The 24,960-nt window shown below is 44.8% G+C and overlaps 1 protein-coding gene across 11 annotated transcripts in view; it reads left to right on the top strand.

Moving 5' to 3' along the window:
* Positions 1 to 24,960, top strand: part of Synrg (synergin gamma) — a 72,790-nt gene that overhangs the window by 42,035 nt on the left and 5,795 nt on the right. For 6 of the 11 annotated variants that reach the window (XM_041664284.1, XM_041664282.1, XM_041664279.1 and 3 more), the window contains 6 exons: positions 2,072 to 3,004; positions 13,052 to 13,510; positions 15,023 to 15,186; positions 16,258 to 16,311; positions 16,982 to 17,078; positions 19,204 to 19,352. In XM_041664284.1, coding sequence (XP_041520218.1) covers positions 2,072 to 3,004; positions 13,052 to 13,510; positions 15,023 to 15,186; positions 16,258 to 16,311; positions 16,982 to 17,078; positions 19,204 to 19,352 — 1,856 coding nt within the window. The remainder of the gene's footprint in view (positions 1 to 2,071; positions 3,005 to 13,051; positions 13,511 to 15,022; positions 15,187 to 16,257; positions 16,312 to 16,981; positions 17,079 to 19,203; positions 19,353 to 24,960) is intronic. The other 5 variants (XM_041664280.1, XM_041664287.1, XM_041664286.1 and 2 more) reach the window with 2 other exon arrangements.

The raw sequence follows: 24,960 nt of genomic DNA, 5'->3' as shown, positions 1-24,960 counted from the left end.
TCTCTTTTGGTTTTCTAAGACAGAGTTTCCCAGTAGCTATGGAGTCTGTCCTGGAACTAGCTCGGTAGACCAAGCTGGCCTCGAACTCAAGAGGATCCACCTGCCTCTGCCTGTGTTATGACTTTTAATGTTATATCTTGAAAACAATTATAGGAAACTTGAAGGCTGCTCCTTTTTCTCAGATTAGTATAGTACTGTGGGTATATTTTCTTGATGACTTTTACTAATAAATAGGTTCAGTATCAGATTAAGAAGAAAAATCACACTGTTTCCAGTGCTTTTTCCATTTGGAAAGTCAGAGTGCAGATCATGCATCAGGCACGATGGTGTAAAACCTGCCGTCCATGGTGTCAATATTAGAAACTGATTTTATGGTTTTGGTTTTAAGTACATTTTATGGCTCATACGTATCTGTGTTTCATTTTTTAGAAAAAATATTTTTTTTTAAAAAAAATGGGTGAGAAGCTGGACATGGTGGTGCATGCCTATAACATCAGCAGGTAGAGACAGGAGACTGCCACAAATTCAAGGCCAGTTTACTCTACCTAGTGAATTCTAGGCCAGCCAGAACTACAAAGGTAGACTGTCTTTAAAAATAAATAAATAAATAATAATAATAATAATAAAAAGTGGGTGTGAATTAGTAAAGAAATTTAGGGTTTTTACTTTTAACTCTCTAGAAGTGACAGTCATTATTTTTTAAATAATCAGTGATGTTGGTTGCATAGCAGTATTCATGTTTGGTATATATCTGGATTTCATTAAATGACATGTCCTAGCGGGTGTCACTGTAGAGCTCCAGACACTGGAAGGAAAGTGAGGTCATCTGCATCCTGTCCTTGTAATTGTGAGAGACAAGATTAGATCCTAATGAAGAACACAAGCCTTAGTAAGAGTCCTGGCTTGCCTGGTCTGCAGAGCAAGTCCCAGGGTAGCCAGGGCAACACAGAGAAACCCTGTCTCAAAACAACAATGCCAGCAACAACAAAAACCCAAACAAACAAAAAGAGAATTATGGCCCCAGAGTTTAAATAATCAGTTCTCGGGGGCTGAAAAAAGTGGCTCAGAGGATAAAAATGTTTGCCACAGAAGCCCAGTGTCCTGAGTTCAGTCCTCAGACTCCATAGGGAGGAGAAGAGCTGGTCAGTGCCCAGTACGCACCACACTCACTCACATAGATAGCAGCAGTAATCATAGGTTTTTACATTTTTATAGGGCTCTCTTATCTATGGCACTTAACTTGCTTTCCAAATAACTAGTTCTTTTTTCAAAGATTTTTTTTGCCAAAATATCTTCAAATTAATATGTCTGTGTACTTAGCAAGATCTCATTATATCCTATCATCTAATAATTTGTGTTCCTGTGTGTGCATGTGTGTATGTGTGCATGTGTGCTCAGCATTGAAACTAGGTCATGGTTGTTTCATGCATGAGCTTTACCACTGAACACTAAGCTACAATGCTAGCCTTTAGTAATTGGGTTTTTTTGTTTTTCATGGTGGTTAGTTCATTGGTTGTTTGGTTAGTTGGTTGGTATGTTTGAAACCTGGTCTTGTTAAGTAGCCCAAGTTGGCCTCAACTTGTGATCCTTCTGCCTCAGTTTCCCAAGTTCTGGGAAGGTGTGTGCCACAATATCCAGCTCTAAATCTTTTGGAAGTCTTGTTGTTCAGTTGTGCATTCTGAACATCAGAGGCAGAAGACTTCTTCTCAATGTTGCTGCTTTTTTTTTCCTTTTTTTTTTATGAAGTGGAATTTCATCATAACCTCGTTGATGCTTTTGATTCTGTTTAAAACCATATGGCATATTTCATCTTTAAAGGGCTGCTCAGTGTGCCTCTCTGGAGCCTCCAGCTTCTCTTTCAGTCTGGACAGAGGAGGAGTTTTGAGGGCAGTGCTTGCCTGGTTCCATATCACACTGGCTGTAATGAAGAAACAAGTTGTCTGATGAGAGTGTGGACTGTGGTTACTGTCAAGCCAGGGGAGAAACCTGTAAAACCTTACCAGTTCAGTACGCATTGTTCTGTGTGGGCTTAACTCTGCGGCTTTCCTTCACTGCATGCTCTTTCTTTCAGGAGAGAACTTTGCCGAGTTCAGATCCACAGGAACCGATGACGGCTTCACCGACTTCAAGACCGCCGATAGTGTGTCACCCCTAGAGCCACCGACAAAGGACACTTTTCCAGCAGCCTTTCCCTCCGGAGCTGCACAACAGAAACAGACACCAGCGAAAACCCCTCTGAACTTAGCAGACCTAGATATGTTCTCCTCAGTCAATTGCAGTGGCGAGAAACTGGTGCCCTTTTCAGCTGCGTTTAGCACATCAAAGTCAGTTTCCACCAGACCTCCTCCGGCCGGCTCTGTGGCAGACCCAGCAGCACTGGCATCCACTAAAACTTCTAGTTTGGTAGATGATTTTGGAGAGTTCAACCTCTTCGGGGAATACTCTAATCCTGCATCTGTTGGGGAGCAGGACGACTTTGCAGATTTCATGGCTTTCGGTAACAGCTCTATTTCATCTGAGGCAAAAGCAGACGACAAATACGACGTCCTCAGAGAGGAAGTGAGTCCCAGCCCCTTGGCCAGCAGCACAGTGGAGAGTGCACAGAATCCACCTGCTGCATCTTCCAAGTACGATGTCTTCAAACAGCTTTCCCTAGAGGGAGCTGGACTGGCCATCGAGGAGTTCAAAGAGAACACTCCTTCTGCCAAGAGTGACGATGACTTTGCTGACTTCCACTCCAGTAAGTTTTCATCCACAAGCTCAGACAAATCCCTGGGAGAGAAAGCAGTGGCTTTCAGACACACCAAGGAAGACTCTGCTTCGGTGAAATCATTAGATCTCCCCTCCATCGGTGGCAGCAGCGTTGGCAAGGAGGACTCGGAAGATGCGCTTTCTGTTCAGTTTGACATGAAACTGGCTGATGTGGGAGGAGATCTTAAGCATGTCATGTCTGATAGCTCTTTGGATTTGCCAACAGTTAGTGGCCAACATCCTCCTGCCGCAGGTGAGGAATTGGTGAGATTGCTCTGGTGATGGTGATGTAGATTTCAAAGATGATTCTGTGGGTTCTGTCTGACTGACAGACTGAGGCGCTGGCTCATTACCTTGGCGGATATCTAGTAATTAGTTAGCCTCCTGTTGTCTGTCTGCGTGAAGCAGTGTTCAACATGATGTTATGGAAACAATCTGTGGGTAGTCTGACTGCTCCAGAACTTAGATTGGAGAGCTGAAATATTTTTATTTTTGAAACCTAATACTCACTTGGTGTCAGAGGCCCATACAAACCCACTGCTCAATGAATCCCACATAGCCAGGAATTTTATATAAACTTTTGCAGTGTCCACAGTGTTTCTTCATCCCTGTGAGTGGGATCAGTGCTCCCGCTCTCCTTTTGTCTTTTCTCTTGAGTACATTTAGAGTTGCTAAGACAGTATTTGTTTGGTTTACAGAAACTGACTCTTTCTAGGCCAAGAAAGTAAAAACCTCTTCCCACTTGGAATGCAGTTTGTCAGCTTCCTTGAGAAGAGGTAAAGAGGTCACTTAGGGATGCTCGGTGTGTCAGGACCTGGCGGGGAGCAGGCCTGTTTTCAGTGTTACTGTTTGGCAGCGTGACTGCGAGTATTAAGTTGTAATAACCCTGTAGATGCTAGGGTAGGGTAACTGCTAACTTCTGATAAGATGTGTGAAAGCCTTTCACAAGGGAGCCCTCTTTAAACCCTGTGTGGATTCACATGTAGCAGTTTGTTCTCTGGTCCAGCTTCCTGTCACAAGAACTAGATTCCCAAGTGTCCTAGTTTTTATTTCATTTTGTTTTTTAATATGTATATAGAAAGATAAACCTATTTTGTGGCCTTTAATAATGAGAACTATCTCAGCATTACTGTATTATTCTAGAAAAGGTAGTATGCACATGCAGGGTTTGTTTCTTTACCTGGGAGGGACAGGTAAGACACTTCCAAGTTTACAGGCTCAGCAGACATTGTGAAGTGCTGTAGAGTCCACAGATTTCAAACTGGCAAATGGTGTCTGTCCTTTGCTACTGAAATGGGTTTCTTATGCTGGGTTTTGAATGGAAAGCAAAGTTAGCAAAGATCAGCGTGTTTCGCCTGCTGCCAGCCAAGGGGTTTCCTAGGTGCAGCTGGCTATCTGAGCTCCTTCTGCCCTTTGCTGTTATTTCCTCATTTTTTTTTCCTGTTTTTTCCTTTTTTCCTTTGCTGCTGTTTGTTTGATGGATGATTTTATTCTTCTTTTTTGTATGAGCTGTGTGAGCCACAACACTTGATTGCAAGGGGCATTCTTTTTTAAACAACAGCATTTGATTTTTATTTAAAAAACAATTTCACAACATGTATACTACCCTTTTGGACTTTGAAGTTATTAATTAGAGGCTATTTTTCTGAAAATGAATCTATATTCTTTCACAGTGCCAAACCACAAATCTGTGAAATGAGTTAATCCAGGTTTGGGATGTCTTTTTCCCGCCTTTTATTCGGGAAGGAGAGGTTGGCTTTTGACTGAGCTCATTCCAATGGACCTGTTGAATAATCTGTGCCCGTGCTCTCTCTGTATGTTTGGAACACTCTCAGAATGGAACCTGCCATGTTCAAGCCCACTCTCTTCAGAGGGAGGAGACCTGAAAAGCAGATTGTCTCCTTCTGTTGATCTGTAAACCTCTGGTGGGAACAGAGTAGTAACCCTTCAGAGCGGTTGTTAAGAGGGTTGACGGCTGACCAGGGAGTCATGCCTGTGTGTCCATTGAGCAAGACTGCTGCATAAATAAATATATTAGAGAAGGAAAGCGGTAGGCATTGCTTCAGTGCACTGGGACTTTATTCTACCCTTCCGCTCGCCATGGAGTGATGAACTTGCTCTCTTAGTCTGAGGGTTGAAAGGACATTCTAGAGAAAGAAGTGGGCTGATGGAGCAAAAATGATTGGATGATTACTGTCTGTGGACATGGTCTTGTTTGGAAACCCTAACTTAACTCTGAAGGGGATACTGTCTCTCACCCACGCTGTTAATTCTTTGTATGGATGGTAGATATACTAATAACATTGCCTGGTTGCTCTCTGCACATCATTGCATTTACCCTTTAGCTCTTGCTGCATATAATTTCAATGAGGCTGCTCTCCCACCCCCTAAATATACTCTCTCTGGCACAGCAGCGTCTTGATGTTCAGTCTTTAAAATCCTTTGTTTCTATGGCAGCAAGAGCTTACTTTGATTTGCGACTTTCTCAAAGGGTCAGCAAGACCTCTGTGGCTACCTACCTGTGAAGTAGCTCTTTTTGACATGGAAAATCTTTGTATTTTAATCAGCGCCTTATTATTTTTTTGGCTGCTTTTCTGATGTCTTTTTTCAACACAGACACTTGTGTGTGGATGTGCCCTTTGGAACTTGCTTTATTATTCTCTTTCTCTGCGAACACTGGCCTGCATGCTTACTCTGATGGCTCCTTCCCAGCTCTTCTGTACCATTCTCTTTTGCGACCTGTAAGTCCTGTGTTAATAAACGATTCTTTGGCATATTTTGAAAGTGTGGGGATGTGTGTAATTTGTGTTTTTGAGAATTAGAACAAAGAAATAACCTGGACGGTATAAAATTGAAGTCATGTCCCTTGAGACTGGGTTTTCTTTTTTCCTCCTAAGAAGGCAGAGGTGTGGTTGCCTTTGCCCCTTGTATGCCCGTTGACAGAAGTCACTAATGTGGCATTGAGCTCATGTGTAGGGTTAGGCTCCTGAGCTCAGTTGGTAGCATGCTTGCCAGCATCTGCAAAGTACTTATTTAATCCTCAGCACGAATAAAGCAATGTATGTAGACATATAGTAAGCACACTCCTCAACGATGCGAAAATAAAGCTCAGCCAGATGTGAGACACACACCAGTGATCTTCGCACTTGTGAGGCTGAGACAGAATTATAACTTCAAGGCCAGGCTGAGAATACTACTGTGTCTCACTAGACAAAGTAAAGTATATACACATATATATAAACGTGGAAATGGCCTGGACACTCTGACCTGGACACCCGCACATGGCGCATGTGTGCTCACACATAGACACTCTACACACAGCAGTAATAAACCTTAAAAGCTAAGACAACCCTCAAAACAAAAGAGCTAAGCTTTAAACTATTTTCATTTTTAAGAAAACAGTTTCTAGGGGCTGGAGAGATGGCTCAGCGGTTAAGAACATTGCCTGCTCTTCCAAAGGTCCTGAGTTCAATTCCCAGCAACCACATGGTGGCTCACAACCATCTGTAATGAGGTCTGGTGCCCTCTTCTGGCCTGTAGGAATACACGCAGACAGAATATTGTATACATAATAAATAAATAAATAAATAAATAAATATTTAAAAAAAAAAAAAGAAAACAGTTTCTGGGCTGACTCAGTGGTAGAGTATTTGCCAGGCACTAAACTTGATCCCAGCATTGCAATAAATCAATCAATAAATTAATAAAAATCACAAAGACCAGTGAAAGTTAGCAATGAGTAGCCAGCCATGGAAACTATTTGCTCTATTTTAGGATAGGGTAAGAGTGAGGAACTCTGGCGATAGTCTTTTCAAGTCCCAAACCCAAGCTACATAAAGATTTCGGGGAAAGAATCATTTCAATGTTTTTAGTTTTTATTCATGATTTGAAGATTTTAAGTTTTTGTTCATTTTTAGAAGTTGTGGGAAAAAAAGGATATTGAACTCCTGAAAATGGGAATTTTGAGTAGAATTCCAGAAATCACTTTCATGTGCCATCCAAGAAAGAAAAAAGCTGGGTGTTGGGGTTGAAATTCACCCGGAGAAGCCAGGCCTTCCACTCAAGATGTATAATGTGCTGAAAGTTGAGAAGTCGCTGTTAGAACCTTGTACAGGCGCTCTGCATTTTAACTATGTGGACTGCTAACAACCTTGGGAGAAAAGCCTCCAGCTAGTGATTCCAGCAGCTGCACTCTCCACTGCGAGAACGACCTCATGGGGCTGTGGCTTCCTCTATCAGTAGATTCTCTAAAACCAGGACAGTCTACTAGGTTTGCTTTAACTCCCTTGTGAGCAGAAGTGACCACCCCTGTGTCTAACTGCCATTCACAGAACAGCTCATTGTGTCTAGATAGCATATGATTTTTAGGGAGGTACTTTTTTGTTGTTGTTGTTATTGATTTTTTGAGACAGTTTCTTTGTGCAACAGCCCTAGCTGTCCTGGAGCTAGCTTTGTAGACCAGGCTGGCCTGGAACTCACAGAGATTTGTCTGCCTCTGCCTCCCGAGTGCTGGGATTAAAGGCCTGCACCACCACCGCCTGGCGAGGTAGTTTTAATAGTACAACACAGCATCCCTTTTTTGTGATAAAGATTTGCATTCTATGCTGTAGGTTCAAACAAATAACTCTGTGGTGTTTGTCCTGATGCCAGGTAAGATACGGTTGGCTAATGCTTGTCTCTGTCAGTGCATGAGACTTCCCACAGATATTCTGGTGTTCTGCCGGCACTGTGTTGTTCCTGTTAGAATCTGTGCTGATTACCAGAGGGTAAGGTGAGAACAGAGAACACTGGCCATGTCGTACAAGATGTGCTAGCTTCTAAAATAGTTAAAGGAATTGATTGCTATTATCTGTTGCTGTTTGAAACAGGGTTCCTCTATGTGGCCCTGGCTGTCCTGGAACAGGATGGCCTTGAACTCACAGAGATACTCCTGCCTCTGCCTCCTGTGTGCTGGGATTAAGGTGTGCACCACCACCACCTGGTGATGGTTTTTATTTATACTTCTTTTGTTTTATTTGCCTCAAGGGCTCACTATGCTATCTAGGCTACTCTTAAACTCCTGAGTTCAAGTTATCCCCCTGCCTCAGATTTCAGAGTACGTATTGTTCCAGGTACACGTCATCATGCCCAGCTATTTTTATTTATGTATATTTATTTATTTATTGCATGCTAAACAAGTGCCCTACCCCCAAGCTGCACTCTCAGCCAGAATCACTTTATTGTCTTTCTTGAGTGGCTATCATCTGAGGACTTTTGATAAGGTGTTTGGGAAATGCCAGCTAAGTGATTCTGAGAACATAAGAGGACATATATCCTGGAGGCTCTGCCCCCTAAGTCTGCTCTCTCCCTTTTGATAGCCAGAAGGCCTTCATTTAATTACCATCTTTTGTGCTCATTTGGTATCATTTTGATGGGATTTCTATTATTTTTACTATTTTTAATTATATTATGTGTGGGAGTGTACATTTAAGTGCAGGTGCTGCCCAGCCAGAAATATTGGGCCTCCTAGAGCTGGAGTTCCAGGTGGCTGTGAGGTGCCTGATGCGGCTGTTGGTAGATTGGGTACATGCTCTTCAACTCTGAGCCCCGTCTCCAGCCTGGGTTTCCCTGACTCACCTTGGACAATCTTACTGTCTCTTGCCTTCTAGCCTCCTCTGGGTCTAGTATTCTTGTGCTTGCCGCTTTTCTTTATTGACCATAAAGCATTGACATAGAAACCTGAGATGCTTACAGTATAGACACAATTTAAACCTTAGCGTCACAGGAGTTGGTGCAAACATGCAGAATGGGAAGTGTCTGCACAGATTAGAAGGCACAGGAAGGCAATCAAACAGCAGTATTTTGTAGCCTGTTGCTCAGTGGGGTCACTTTCCCTATTCTCTACAACAATGCCTATCAGGATGCTTGAGACTTAACAGGACATAATCAGACCAGGCTTTACAGTTAGTAGAGAATATTCTCCAAAGGAGAATTGGGCCCAAAAGGAGGAGACGTGGAGATATACTAATACTTCGTGGTTTGTGTTGGTGAATGAAGGCTGGGTTAACTCTGCATTAGACATTAGCAGTTGTTCCCTCTTTGGGCCAGCAGACGTTGCTACTGCTATTGCAGAACACTCAAGAATAGTGGAATTGTGCTTGTAATTCCCTTTTGTTTTTTCTTCCTCTAAGCTCCTTCTTAAAAGCCAGTAACTCTTAATCTCTTGGGCATATGCCCACAGCTTTAGAAAACATCCACAGGTATGGGTTTCACCTTCTGTGTCCTGTGGTAGTGGCTTCCATGCCTGGGGATACCTTGTTTTCATGTACAGCATGCATTCAGAGTGGATCTGAATAGAGGTTATGGAAGAGCCTGGTAGGGTTAGCTGCCTGTAGGAGAGAAAGCCATGTCTTGATTTGATCCACAATGGGAAGCGGGTCGTACTGTTTATTCTCTTGTCCTTTGTCATAGTGAGTTCCCGTTGCAAACAGTCTGTGTGTGAAAACACACAATTTGGCTTACTACCTGTGCCCAGTTGCAGCTCTCTCTAGCACCGCCCAGGAGCTGGAAGGATTGGAGATACAGTAATGACTCTTCTTTTAGTACAGTCATTCCCCATTTTCTTTTTTCTTTTCTCTTGTAATTTTCAGAATTCAGCTACTAAATTGCAAGGCCATCTCTAGCCACTTTGGTGCTTATAACATCTCGTATCATTTTTTCCAGACAGGGCTCCTGTCTTTCAAGCTGGAGGCCTTGTTCTTTATTGTTTTTAAGATCTTTATACAATAATACAAAGAACTGGGTTGCTAAGCAAATAGAGAGTTGTTAACATGGAAAAATGGGGAGTTTCTTTGTTTGTTCTTTACCTCCAATCTACTTATATGTCAGATTTTTCTCAGAAAATGGTTTACCAGTGTTCACTATACCAAAAAAAAGCACACTTGGTATTTATACTGTGTATAGCTGCTGAGGCTCAAGGACAGACATTATGTAACCGTTTGGGTTTTGGCTTTTATGTAATGCCAGTTTAGTGCTTATGGGTTCGAATTAATTACTCTTTAGTAATTTGATTTTTCACCTACATTCAGTTTCAAAGTTTGCATTTAGTGACTCATAACATGTTTACTCTCTGGTTAAAATATATATCTCAAACATTTCCTTTTATGTCTTTCCTTTGGTTCTTCATTTAGTCATTTGGTCCCCCCAGTAAGTAGCTCCAGAAGGTGAAATGTTCCATGATTGCTTTGAAGACCTTCGTAGGTATAAAGTCTTAAGAGCTCTTCTGCTAAGGTAATCCTTTCTGCTCACAATGCCTTTTACCTCGCTTACAATGCGAGTCATTCTTGATTTTTTTTAAAAAAAAAAGGCTTGTCTTCTTGTTGCATAATTGCACAAAAAGGTCTTTTTATTACCATAGCAACTTGGTTGCAGTGTTTGAACTAGAGCTGTCATTCCATAAATTTATCTTTGGCCTGCCCCCCCCCCCCAAAAAAAAACACCAAATCGCTACTTTTTAATAGATAAGACGCTAGAAGCAGTTTCTGATATGGTTTCCCCAAAGAGCCTTCCAGAAAGGTCTAATAATAAACGTACCTGTGTGGTGAAGCATTCTGCTCAGTGTTCGCCTAACAGACTAGTCTGGTGTTCAACCACATCTGTGTCCTGAACACTGCAGTGAGAGACTAAGAAAGTGCTTCGTCTAACAGCTTGCTTCACTCTTTCTAAACTATAAATTTGTCACCTAAACTGTTTTTCTTCTTATTAAGCAAGCCACATGTGAGGGTACGGTTTGCGCTGCAGAATTTGAAGGTGTTCCATCTTTTAGCCAAGGAGATTTGCTTTGCCAGTTTGACTAGCATTTTTCTCATTCATTGAACGCTCTTATTGGAGCATAGGGAGTTGAGTGGAGTGGTGATGGGATAGCTGTGGGAGTGTCCAGAACCTCGAACCTATTCTAAACTATGTGCTGTTGTTGTGAAAGGAGGGGCAAGGACCAGTGTTGTTTCACCCATTGGCTTCATTATGAAAATCCGGTCACAGAACTCTGGGTTCTTTGTGAGTTGTGTGTGTGGTTATTGGGGGTTGTGTGTGTGGTTATCAGGGGGTTGTGTGTGTATTGTTAGGGAGGCTGTGTGTGTGTGGTTATCCAGGAAAGAATGTGTATGGTTATTGGGGGGTTGTTTGTGTGTTTATCATGGAGGTTGTGTGTGATTATCGGGGGGGGGGTTGTGTAGTTATCAGGGGGTTGTGTGTGGTTATCAGGGTGGTTGTGGTTATCAGGGGGGTTTTGTGTGTAGTTATCAGGGGGTTGTGTGTAGTTATCATGGAGGTTGTGTGTGAGTATCAGGGACTTGTGTGTATGGTTATCAGGAGTGATTGTGTGTAGTTATCAGAGAGGTTGTGTGTGTGTGGTTATCAGAGGCGGTTGGCCTTCTCTCTCAGATGCAGCTAAGTGAAATAAGAGGCCTCCAGCCTGCCACAGTGCCCTCCTGAAAGGAGCGTCTCCATGCCATCCATAGGCAGCCCTCTCGAGTTTGCTCCTTGAAAACTAGCTGGAAAACCAGGCCTGCAATTCCAGCTACTCAATAGACTGAGGCAGGAGGATTTTGAATTCAAGGCTAGTCTAGGCAAGTTAGTAAGAGCCTGTCTCAACAGAGTTAAAAACAGAGCTGGAGATGTGGGTCAGTGGCCAGGCACTTGCCTAGTGTGCCAAGGCCCTGGTTCAGTCCCCTGCATGACGTAGGAAGACAATGAGCAGAACAGCTTTTCCCAATAAATCACTAAGATGGCAAGTGACCTTTGCAGGTTTACTCTGAAAGGATTCAAGCTGTTACACGTATTGCCCTCCAGGCTCTGAACAGTCTTCCACCGACATTATCACAGCTGATTGTCCTCACACCTCCACTTCATAGATGAGCGTACCAGAGTTCAGAAAAGGACACTTGGGGGCTGAGGTGGGAGGGCTGCCAGGAGTTCAAGGCCAGACTGAACTAGAAGGGTAGTGTCCATGCTAACCAAGTAAGTAGGTGGCAGAGTCAAACTTGGATCTTTCCAGACTGAAAAGCTGCATTCTTTCTGCTGTCTTCTGCTATCTCGTCATGCGTTCATTCATTCATTCATTCATAGACTAGGCTGGCAAAGGAGATCAGCCTGCTTCTGCCTCCCAAGTGCTGGCCCCACCTCATCGAACTTATTTAACTATAGATGAAGAAGAAGTGACTCTTCTAGCCCAGCACATCTCTCTTTCACTTCTTCCACTTTCAGTGAGTGTGGGAAGGGAGGTGCATTACTGAAGCAGAAACAGCCCAGAAGGACCTCAGACTTTTTGTGTCCTGGCCTGGGACTCACAGAGATCTGCCTGCCTCTGCCTCCTGGGATTAAAGGCAGGCGCCACCACATTCAGGCCCTCCATTCTATTTTTTAAGGACTAATGTAATTCGGGCTGATTTTTGTTTTTCTCACATTCTATCCCAGCAATAGGATAACCAAACTGACCAAAATAAAAACAAGGTAAGTGACTGCTTGATTAAAATCCTCTATGTGTCTTTGCCTGACACAGAAATTTCTAGTAATTTATTAAAAGTTAGATGAGAAGGCTTTTGCTTTTGTTTTGAGAAACAAGATTTTTGGTTCGTCTCATCTCCTATAACTGGGGTTAAGAAGAACAGTGTCCACGCAGTCTAGAGAAAAGGAGATGTGGTTTTGGTACGGAATATGTAAGAATGCCTTCGAGCTTAAAAAGGAATAATTCGTTAAATGATCAGTAGGGACATGACTGCGCAACCTATCTTTGTAGTCATGGCTGCGCAACCTATCTTTGTAGTAATTTTTCACATATAACAGAAAGTATTTGTTGTTTCGTTTTGTTTTGTTTGAGACAGGGTCTCTTTGTAGACCTGACTGTCCTGAAACTGGCTGACCTCAAACTCATAAAAAGCTGCCTCCCAAATACTGATGTTAAAGCTGTGTACCACCGTGCCCAGGTTTTCTTTAAAATCAAATATAAATGCTAGCTGAAAACGAATATGGTTTCTGAAAGATCAAATGTCACAGCCCAACTCCTTTAATTTTAGTACAAGCTTTGACTGCAGTTCCTGCAGCATAGCATGGGACTGACGAAATGTTCTAGGCATTTTGCCTAACTTAGGAGCTTGGCTCTAATTGTGGGACCTTCCTTTCCTTTCAGATATAGAGGATTTAGACTGAGATGCTTATGGAAGCTATAGTAGCCATTCTGCAGTGAGCACACTTAGGAGCTGTGACTGGCCAGACAGGGGTGATGCATCTCAGGGCAGAAAACTCTCTCCATTTGTCCCCTCAGCAGGAAATGGGTCCTTCTCAGCCACCTCAGATCTTCAAAAGAAAGAGACCTCCTTTGGCAGTTCTGAAAACATCACCATGTCATCTCTCTCCAAAGGAACAGCCTTGGCAAGCGAGGATGCTCTCCCAGAGACTCCCTTCGCAGCCTTCGCCAGCTTTAAAGACATGATGCCCCAGAACGTTGAGCAGAGAGAGTGTGAAAGCGAGGACTACCAGGACTTCACAAGGCAGGACCTGCCCACAGCGGCACGGAGCCACGAGACGGCGCGTCCAAGCCCGGCTTCCAGTGTCGCCTCTCACGAAACCCCCAGGGAGTGTGCAGACGACTTTGGAGAATTTCAAAGCGAAAAGCCCAAAATCAGCAAATTTGACTTTTTAGTAGCCAATTCACAAAGCAAAATGAAGTCCAGTGAAGAAATGATCAAAAGTGAGCTGGCAACCTTTGACCTTTCTGTTCAAGGTAAGCCTTCTTCTCATAGGCGTGTCCCATTCTTTCCTGAGAATGCCACAGTGATTTTAAAACCAGGCATGGTGACACCTGTCTGTAACCCTCGCATTCAAGAGGCTGAGGCAGGAGGATCATGAGTTTAAGGTCAGCTAGGTTATATAGTAAGCTTCAGGCCAGCCTACGCTACATGAAAACTAAAAAGTAATTTCAAAGAAAAAGTAAAATGATGATTCTTTGTTTAACAGGAGATAGATGTTCCAGCTTGTAGGACTACAGTTTCCCTGGAGCTCAGTTCAGGTCACTGTCCCTCGTAACTGCTTATTGGAGAAAGACAAAGAGCGTGTGGCTTTTCTTCACTCTAGTTTGCTTAGAAGTGTGCTGTAAGCCAGGCGTGGTGGCAAACGCCTGCACTTGGGAGACAAAGACAGGTGGATCTCTGTGAGTTCAAGGCCAGCCTGGTCTACAGAGTGAATTCCAGGACAGCCAGTTACGTAGTGAGACCCTATCTGAAAACAAACTAAAAGAACAAGCAGTGATCCTGCAGGGGACTTGAGTTTGGTTCCCAGCACCCACATCTGGCAGCTCACAACTACCTATAGCTCTGGTTCCAGGGAATCTGATAACTTTGGCCTCTATGGGCACCTGCACTCATATAACATGTCCAAATAATATATAGCACACATTCGTAATTAAAAGTCACAAAAATCAGTGCCTTTAAAAAAGGTATCTGTTTCAATTGATCCATAAAACCTGAAGTAATAGCAAACATTTTAAAATTAGATTTCTTGGGCTGGAGAGATGGCTCAGCTGTTAAGAGCATTATCTGCTCTTCCAAAGGTCCTGAGTTCAATTCCCAGCAACTACATGGTGGCTCACAACCATCTGTAATGGGGTCTGATGCCCTCTTCTGGCCTGCAGGGATACATACAGACAGAATATTGTATACATAATAAATAGATAAATAAATATTTAAAAATAAAATAAAATTAGATTTCTCAATCTGGATTTCTGGTTTTTCTTGCAAAGTTGTAATATCTGACAGTGCAAGGCCTGCATTCAGCCAGTGACAGGACGGGTCTTGTGGCTCCTAGACACAAGCCCACAGCCAGTGACAGGACGGGTCTCGTGGCTCCTAGACACAAGCCCACAGCCAGTGACAGGACGGGTCTCGTGGCTCCTAGACACAAGCCCACAGCCAGTGACAGGACGGGTCTCGTGGCTCCTAGACACAAGCCCACAGCCAGTGACAGGACGGGTCTCGTGGCTCCTAGACACCCATATTTAGAAAGTCCCTTTGCATCTAGATGCCAGTGATTCAGACCTTAGGATTATGTAGTGTGGTGATAGATCAGAGAAGAGTGGAGGAACCAGAGGAAGGGAACCTCCCAGACAGAGTGAGGAGACTGTGTTTCAGAATGCCTCCCGACATGGCCAACTGTAATGATGGTCACGTTAGCAAACAGACCCCTGCTCCAGCCAGGCTGAGCAACAGAACCTTTGTATCTACTGTTCTCCCCGACCCAGGATCACACAAGAGGAGCTTAAGCCTCGGAGATAAAGAAATAAGCCGGTCCTCTCCTTCTCCGGCCCTGGAGCAGCCTTTCAGAGACCGGTCCAACACTCTGAGTGAGAAGACAGCGCTTCCCGTCATCCGAGACAAGTACAAAGACCTGACTGGCGAGGTGGAGGTAAGCTGGGCAGCCTCCTGGAAGAGCACTCCAGGAAAGAGTGCTTTTCCATTGTCCCGGGGGAGGGAGAAGGGAGGGGTGAGGAGGCGACTCTGGACACCAGAATGAGCATGCTCCCTGCGTGACAGCCACTGAAGTCCTGGCTAAAGTTGAAGTTGTTGCTGGGACTTTGTAAGGACAGAAGCGTTTGAGAAAATCTTTTCCAAAACTTATACTTTATCATCCTACTGAATTTTAAAACATCAACATAAAGAAAAGGAAAAAATGTTTTGGATTTTCTATTTCTGTGTATGCTATCTTAATTCCATTCCTGTTCCTTGTGATACATACGAGTGTACACATACACACACACACACACACACACACACACCACACACACCACACACACACAGAGTAATGAACTGGAGAATGGAAAGCTGAGGTTCTATTCTGTGGAGTTTTTATTGTTGTCTTTAGTTTGGGGGCTTTTGCGGGGGGGGGGGGGGGGTTGTTGTTGTTGTTTTGATTTTGATTTTGTATAGGTTTGGAGTCTGTCCTGGAACTCACTCTATAGACCAGGCTGGCCTGAACTCACAGAGATCTGCCTGCCTCTGCCTCCCGAGTGCTGGGATTAAACGCCTGCACCACCACCACCCAATTTTATTGCTGTTTTGGGACACTCTCATGTAGCCCTGGTTGGCCTAGAACTCTCTATGTTGACCAGGCTAGCCTTAAACTCAGTGATCCTGCTTCTGCCCCCACAAGTTCTAGGATTTCAGGGGTATGCCCCTACGCCTAGCTAAAGCTGTAGGATGGCACAAGCTCATATACTAGAGACCTCCATGGTGACCGGTAGAAGCTTACACTGTTACTGACGGGAGCAAATGAGGCGGTGTTTACACAGAGAGGTGGCAGTAAAATAGGTCCTTCAAGTTCATATTTCTTGTCTCAGTGGATTTTGAATGATAACTGTCTTTTGCAAGCATGCTTTCAGTAGAAAGGAATCTTCCAAGCCTTGTATTGAGTGAAGTCATAAACAGAGCACCCTCAAGCCTGCCTTGTTGATCTCAGTTCCTTTTATAAAACCCACAGGAAAACGAGAGATACGCGTATGAGTGGCAGAGATGCCTGGGGAGCGCCTTGGATGTGAGTATGTCACTTCTCTGCACCTGCGCTCTCTCTTGCACTGTTCTTTCTCCTCCTTGGTTCTTCTGAATGAATGCAGGAAAACACAAGGGATGCCTTACTTCCTTCTCCACACACAGCATGGAAATCAGGCAGGGCTCTCAGTGAGCTGGCTTAGTATTTGAGAGTAGTGGCTGCTCTTCCAGAGGACCCGGGTTCAATTCCCAGCATCTACATGGCAGCTCACAACTGTCTGTGACTCCAGTTCCAGAGGATCCAGCACCCTTATACAGACATACATGCAGGCAAAACACCAATGTATACAACATAAAAGTAAATAAATTTTAAAAAGAAAAGGAAACCGTGCACTTCCAGTTTGCAGTGTAGACACTGCTCATTGGCCAGCTGTCCTGGCCTGTCGCTTTGTTTAAGACATGGCAAAGTGATAGCGTCACCTCTGGCCTGCATGAAAACAATATGAACCTTCTTCTCTTCCCCCTCCCATCTCTCCCTCCATAGATGTGAAGACTGGTTTCTTCAAAGTTAAATTCTTAGATTTGTCTCTGTATAGGCTCTTGCACACTCTGGCCGGGCACAGCTTTTCACACTGGTTGGGTTTTCTACTAATGAGAAATTGATTTGCAGTGACCTTTTTTGGCTGTATCAGATAATGCGATTTCATTTCTTGTAGGTCATTAAGAAAGCAAATGACACCTTAAATGGCATTAGCAGCAGTGCTGTTTGCACGGAAGTTATCCAGTCAGCCCAAGGCATGGAATATCTTCTCGGTATGTCTTTGGTATTTCACACAGTGAGCCGTGACATGCCGCATTAGTATCAGTGTTCACTCACTCCGAGCATTTCAGGGTTGCATGCCACCATCTGCAGCCTCACCAGCAGCTGCCTTCCTAAGTAAAACGCTGAGGTCACGGGCAGCAGCTATTCTACTTAAGGTCTCTGTGGTGAAGTTTTCAAGTCTGTGGTGGTTGAAGAGATAAGCTCAGTGGTTCTGAGAGCCTACTGCTTTTGCAGAGGACCAGAGTTCAGTTCCCCACACCCATGTTACTTGTCTCACAACTGCTGTAAGTTCAACCCCAGGGGACCCAATGTACTTTTCTGGTTTCCACCAGACCCTGCACACACATTTACACAGATTTGCACACACACCTGAATAAGAGTTAACATCTTAAACCAGTAATTCATTTATTTTTGTCAACGAGTCTTAACTGGTAAGATGTTTAAGTGGCACTGTTTTAAGAGCATCCTCCTTATTCTCTATGCATTCTCCTTTCTGTCCGTGACATAAGCAGATTCCTTACCTTCCTGGCTGCCTTCAGCTGTTAACATCGAACTTGGAGCCCCAGTCTGATCCAGTGTTCCTCCTCCGCAAGCTCAGGCTGCCCTTTGGCCTGGGCCACAAGCACAGGAGCCTGACATCTTTCAGACCTTCCCCCACCTGTCCCCTTGTCAGTAAGGCTTCTGCTTCCTCTTTCTCAAAATCTCATCTCTTCTCCTTAGCCCTGTCACTTTGAGCATCTTACATTTCTTTCTGTTTACACTACCTCCCTTCACTAGGGTGAACCTCTAAGAGGAAAAGAACTGGGGTTTGTTTTGTTCATCCCCACACCTCCAGTCCCTGACCTGGGGCCTGGCACAGAGAGCACACTGTGTGCTGACTCATGAACTGCTGGTGAAGGGCTTGAGGCCGGGCACCTTGACTCCACAGCCATAGTTCTCCCACCGGGAAGTGGTGGCTTTCCTTCTAGGAGCTTTCCTAACATAATCATGGACGTTTGATTGGAGCAGCCCTTACTTCTTAGCCGTTCCTGCCCTTCCTTTGGAGAAGAGGAGGAAAAGCCATGCTGTTGTGCAAGGTGATGAGGCCTGGAATTCTCCAGTATTCACTAACCGAGTCTGGAGCATGTGCCAGTTAGCTGCCCTTAGGATGAGGAGGAACTTGGTACCTGTCCTACTTGCTTAAGAATTCAGCCTCTGAGGGCTGGAGAGATGTCTCAGTAGTTAAGAGCACTGGCTATCATTTCAGAGGACTCAGGTTCAATTCCCAGAACCCAAATGGCAACTCACTGATGTCTGTAACTCCATTTCCTGGGTACCTGACAGCCTCATGCAGGCAAAATATCAATGCACATAAATAAGACAAAACAAAACAAAAAGCAAAAAAAGCCTCTGCCAGGCATAGTGGCACACATCTTTAATCCCAACACTCAGGAGGCAGAGGCAGGTGGATCTCTGTGAGTTTAAGGCCAACCTGGTCTACAGAGCAGGTTCTAGAACAGCCAAGACTACTCAGAGAAAAATAATTCAACCTCATAAGAAACCATAGGAAAAGAATAGTCTCTAGCCAGGCTCATGCCCATAATCCTAGCACTAAGGATGCTAAGGCAGGAGGATTGCTACTACTTAAAGACCAGTAGGTTACATAATGGATCCCAAACCATCTTGGACTACAAAAAGCAAACAAAATTAAAACCCCCAAATCAATGCCCTTGCTGCCGAGACTGATGACCTAAGTTTAGTGACAAGACCTACTTGGGGGAAGGAAAGAGCCAGTTGATACAGCTTGTTCTCTGAACTCCAGAGGGGCACATGTGCCTCCAACTTGCAGTTTGAGATGTGAGCTCTCAGCTCTTCCCGCCACCACACCTTCACTCTGCGGTTGTGGAGTATAGATCCAGAAGCCCAGGCAACACCTTTGTCTCTAAATTGCCTAGGTCATGATGTTGTCTAGGTCAGGATGTTTATCACTGCACGAGAAAAGTAAGTAGTGCACATCTGTGCGAGCAGACCCGTCTCCATGCAGCCGTGTTCCTCCTAATCCACATCAGCAAACCGCAGTACTGTTTTGTCCTGCCTGTCTTTCCCATGCCTAACTCTCTCCTCTCTCCCCATCAGGCGTCGTGGAAGTGTACCGAGTAACCAGACGTGTGGAGCTGGGGATAAAAGCCACTGCTGTGTGCAGTGAGAAACTCCAGCAATTGCTAAAGGACATCGATAAAGTATGGAACAACCTGATCGGCTTCATGTCACTCGCCACACTCACGGTGAGCCTGCAACAGCCCCTCTTCTTTCCAGAAGCCTGTTTTGAATAAGATGCACTTATTAGAGGATGAGTGTGCCAGCTGACTGCCTTGTGGTGATGGAGGTCCGAGATAGCAGTCCCAGAATGACTTTGGAATTCCAAGGCACGCTGGAACTTGGGAAAATGAAGTGTACAGCCGGGCAGTGGTGGCGCACGCCTTTAATCCCAGCACTCGGGAGGCAGAGGCAGGCGGATCTCTGTGAGTTTGAGACCAGCCTGGTCTACAGAGCTAGTTCCAGGACAGGCTCCAAAGCCACAGAGAAACCCTGTCTCGAAAAACCAAAAAAAAAAAAAAAAAAGAAAATGAAGTGTACAACAAAATCTTTATCCATAGTTCTTAATGTGTGTATTTGTGTTTGTGTGTGAAGGCCAGGGGACAACCGTGAATGTGTGTTCTCACTTTCTCCCTGTGTGAGACAGGGTCTCTGTTGTCAGCCTCTGTGCACACAAACTGGATAACCCACAGGCTTCTGGAGCTTCTGTCTGCCTTCATAGCACTAGCAGTACAGACATGTGACTTTACCACCCCTGACTTTATAGAGGTTCTGGGAAATTGAATTCATGTCCCCACGCTTGCGCAGAAAACCGTCTCCCAGCATCCGTCATTCTTGATTCTTACCATGCAAGGTTTTTGTTTGTTTTGTTTTTGTTTTTCAGACCAGGTTTCATCTGTAGCTTTGGAACCTGTCCTGAAACTCACTCTGTAGATCAGGCGGGCCTTGAACTCGTAGAGATCTGCCTGCCTCTGCCTCCCGAGTGCTGGGATTAAAGGTGTGCACCACCACCTTTAATTGCAAATTTTACCAAAATGTAATGGTTTGAGTTCATCCCTTTGCACGTTTTTATGCCCCTGGTGTTCCTTAGGAAGCTGTGTGGTAGACCATATTGCTGTCCGACACTCACCGCTTTATTACTTTTCTTGGGTTCATCTTTTTTCATGTTATGAACAGCTCTACTCTGAATAAACAGATGACTAACTCCCCTCTGGGTGTTACAATCTCTCAAAGTGGATGGCGAAGGCCAGAGTGTGTGCACATGCATGTAGCCTGCATGGCTGCTGCAACACTTTCCGGGTAGCGTTTAAGGCCTGCTGCATTCTAAACCATCACTGACTGGTTCTCTTTCCATCTCCCAGAAGCTAATCACTTCTTTGGGCCATTTCAGCATTCTTTTGATGGAATACAGCTGTCGACGTGTTTCTAGTCATAATACATATCCTAGGAAACATGCCAGTTTCCTGCTGTTATTTGTGGTGATATTTTGTTTGTGTTTTCACAAATAAAGCTTGCCTAAAGATCAGAGTGAAGTGCTAAACTACTGGAGGCTAGGTGGTAGTGGTTCACACCTTTAATCCCAGCACTAGGGGACTGGGACTGGGATTATGACTGGGTGGAGAGAGGAGACAGGAGCTCATTGCAGTCTGAGGACAAGATCTCCCCTTCAGTCTGAGCATCGGTAGAGGTAAAGGTCTCTCTAGTGACTGACCGCTCTGCTTTTCTCTAATCCTTCAGCCTTCACCCCCCACAGCTAATTCTGGGTTTTTATTATTAAGAACAATTAGAATTCATGCTACAGTTACTAGTGTCTTCTCACATTTCCCTGGGCAGAACCTTTGTGTTTCCATGGCCAAACCAGTTCAGTTAGTCCCTGGTGTGGTCGTCTCTTCACAGCAGGGTGCTTGCTGCCACTCCTCCAGTCAGCTGGGCCCCTCCTGCAGGAAGGAGGAGTTCTCAGTGCTCTCAGCTGACAGCCCCTGATAGCCAGCTGGTGCATTGTGTCCTAAACAGCAGATCTCACAGCTGTTGCATGGCTTCTCCTTTCACTGGATTAAGTTCTTAATGAGTTTAAATAAGGGGCTGGAGAGATGGCTTCCGAGAGCCGCATTGCTCGCTTGTTCAGTTTCTGTTTTTATTTTGGTGGTGCTAGGGCTGGACCTCAAGATCCATGAAGGCCAGAGAAGTTACCTCTATTGGCCCATACACCCCTACCTAGTTCTTTTCTTTTCTCTTTTTTCAAAAGCCCTTGTCAGTCTATTAGTTGTGCCAATACCAAGTTATTCTTTATAAACTGTATAGCTGATTGTGTCATTTAAATCCCACTTAAAATCCTTCAGTGGGCTGGGCATGGTGGTGCATGCCTTTAATCCGGCACTCAAGAAGCAGAGGCAGGCAGATCTCTGAGTTTTGAGGCCAGCTTGGTTACAATTTGAGTTCCAGGACAGTCTGGGCTACACAGAGAAATATTGTCTCAAAAATAACAACAGCCAGGTGGTGGTGGCGCATGCCTTTAATCCCAGCACTTGGGAGGTAGAGGCAGGTGGATCTCTGTGAGTTTGAGGCTAGCCTGGTCTACGGAGCTAGGTCCAGGACAGCCAGCGCTGTTACACAAAGAAACCCTGTCTTGGAAAACAAAACCCAAACCAAGCAAACAAATAAACGTGTGTGTGTGTGTGTGTGTGTGTGTGTGTGTGTGTGTATGTATGTACGTGTGTGTGTGTGTGTGTGTTCCTGCAATGGGCCTCCACAGTCAGGACCTTAGCCAAACTTAGTGTGTTGTTTCCTGTTATTGAACTAGACTGCTTTCCCTCTGAGTTCAGCATAGTTTTCCCCAGAGGGCATTCCCAGTACCCTTTAGTCTGAATCAGAGGCCCTTTCTGTGTGAGTGTCTTTAGACCATTTCACTCTCACATCCCATAATGCTCACCTCATTCATTACTTATCTTATTATAACAAAATACCTCACTGAAGCAGCTTGAAGAAGGGTTTGTTTGGCTCCCAGCTCGTGGTGCCAGCCATTCTGGCAGAGAAGGCGTGGTCTTATGAGCTCCCAACCACTGATCCCATTGTGTGGGTAGACAGGAAATGAAACGGTGATCTGTGAGTACTGGTCCTCCCCCTTTCTCTCTCTTGTGTTCCAACTGAGTTCCATGGTTCACTGTGTTCACAGCATAAAAGTAAACTTGATAGTCAGGAGGGGTTTGCCGGCAAGAGTACCAGAAAGGATTTCTTGTGTTCACTTTCCAGGCTCCATGTGAGCCCGACACCCAAGACAGAGCCCTGTAAGAGCCCAGTACATCCGAGGGCTTACACATCCAGAATCGCTGTTTTGCTGGTGCCACTTCAGAGCACGCTTCTCCAGTTGTTCCACCAAAGGAAGCCAGCAAAGTGTGCAGAGTATTGTTCTTGGAAAAGAAAAATTGAAAACTGCCTGAAAGCCCTGGAATCTGGAGAGTTAGTGAAGTAACCCGTGGTGGCTCTTCATACGAGGTGCTGTGGTATTTTGTCAGGGCACTCTCTCCACATAACAGATCTGTTGCCACATGGCTGGGAGGAAGGCTGTCACATGGTGATTAGGTTGTGCTTAGTGATAAAATCCCATGTTTAGAAGTGTTCTGCTTTTTTCAACCTTCTTTAATGAATATTTATTGCGTTTGTAATGGAAAATAAATTTTCCCTCTGGTAGAGAAATTTCCCTTTGCCTTCACACACTCGAAACCCTTTTGGTGCTGCGGTCACTTCTTCAGTCGTTCTGATGGGTTATCCAGTCCACTGAACTCTGTGGCAGGGTCTTTAGCTGCATTAAATCTACACAGCAACTTGACATCTTCACTCTGCCACCATCTTGTCCTGAGGCAGGGAAGGACCAGAGGCATCTGGTCTGCTCTCTGCTTCATCCTATCTTGAAAAGAGTGAGTCAGGCAGGCAAAACCGAAGATGTGCAAAGGCTTTTGCTGGGGAGCAGAGCATAAGGTTAATGAGAAAAGTTTAAAACAAACAAGCAAAGCCAGGAGCTTGTCCTGGCACACTGTAAATCTGAAATCAAGTCACTTTCTGTATCTCACCCCCTGAATTTATTTCCCAGGATGGCGGAGTGTTACAGGCCCCCCACTTTGCATTTACGTGTGACGGCTCCTTGTTTGGTGGCAGTCAGTTCCCACTTCTTCCTCCAGTCATCCGGCAGCCCTCCTCTTCTGGTGCTGCTGGAGAAAGCTGACACGTCTTCCCTTTCCCTGAGCTCTTAGAAAATATCCCTGAAGCCCAAGGCCATGAGCCAAGCTTGTTATGCATTTGTCCTTCCAGTTAGGGTGAAGAATAAACCGGCAAGTGACCGCCCCAGTTGCTGGCCTGTGTTCACTATGTGAAGTGGCTTCTGTCAGTAGGGGCAGTAGAAGTCATTTTCCTTGGGCTACATCTTCCCCAACTCCCAGGCTCCTGGGTTCTGCCATTGTTCATGAAGAGGACTTTCTGTAGGCTTGCCTTGTCACTCCAGGCCACTTTTGAGTTCACACACAACAAAATGCCAAAATCTTAGTAACATCGCACCGTGAGTTCTGTGACTTTCCCATCTGTATCATCACCTGTGCCCTGTCAAGCTGTGGCCTGTGTTACCCTCCCGACAGCCTCCTTGTACACTTCCCAGTCTCTGCCCGGCTGCAGGTTTTACACCAGTATCACTTTTGTCCAGACCTTTTCAAAGAAGCCATGGCATTCGATTTGTATCATCATTTACCTAGAATGTTCTGTTCTGTTCATATCTGGTGTCTCTAACATACTTAGCAGGGCCAAGATGTTAGGGGAAAGGAGAAGGGTTCACAGTCATGCCTTCTCCTCAGATGCTGTCTGCAAGCCTCCACTCCCAGTACCCAGATCTGGACTCACGAGGACACAGAGATTCATGGTCTCTCGTCCGTGGTGCTAGGGTGCGTGCAGGGTGTACATGAACACTTGTCTTCACTTCCTAGTTAGCCATGTTCTTCTGTTATAATTGTTTGGGGTTTTTGTTTTGTTTTGCTCTGCTTTTTGCTCTGTGACAGAGCAATGATGGTTCTCTGTCCACATTCTTTTCCTCTTGAGAGTGGGCAGATGGGTCCTCAGTCTGTAAAGCTAACTTGAATTCCCCCATTGCATGAGGAACAGCATGTATCTCACAGAAATGTTAAGGTGTGAGCTGTCATAAATGAACCTTAACTGTAACAGAACTGACAAAAAAATCCATAAAATAGCATAAAACACAACATCTGAATACGTCAGTCCAGCTGTACCATAGCTCTGAAAACCCAGCAACCCTGGATGAGATGCTCAGAGATAACAGGTCATTAGAGAGAGGCAGGCTTGAGGTGGTCTGAAGCTTTGAACTCTTAAAGGCACCTGTGTTTGATTTGGAATAAATGAGCTCTTTAAGGGACCGCATGGCCATACGGGCTGGTCACGTTTGCAACTAGGCCACTGTGAAAATAGCCCCCAAAGTTCATAGGGAGTGGCACTATTAGGATGAATGGCCTTGGAATAGGTGTCACCTTGCTGGAGTAATGTGTCACTGGGGAGGGTGAATTTTGAGGTTTTAAATGCTCAAGCCAGGCTGTGTCTCTTTGCTGTTGTCTCCTAACCCTGGCGGTGGGACACTGTGGCAGGTGGGAGACAGACAGATATGCCATGCAGAGAGCTTGGGTATTGAGTTTATTTAGTGGGTATTGGAAGGGTATAAGGGTAAGGGGATTGTCGAGGGGATGAGAGGGATGGGGAGAAGGGAGGGGAGGGGAGAAGAGAAAAGGAGAAAAAACAGAAAATCAG

This window comes from Microtus oregoni, unplaced genomic scaffold (genome assembly GCF_018167655.1).
Source record: "Microtus oregoni isolate MIOR12 unplaced genomic scaffold, Mior012 000015F_ref0000493, whole genome shotgun sequence".
NCBI classification, from domain to species: domain Eukaryota; kingdom Metazoa; phylum Chordata; class Mammalia; order Rodentia; family Cricetidae; genus Microtus; species Microtus oregoni.
This window is presented reverse-complemented; position numbering and strand designations above follow the sequence as displayed.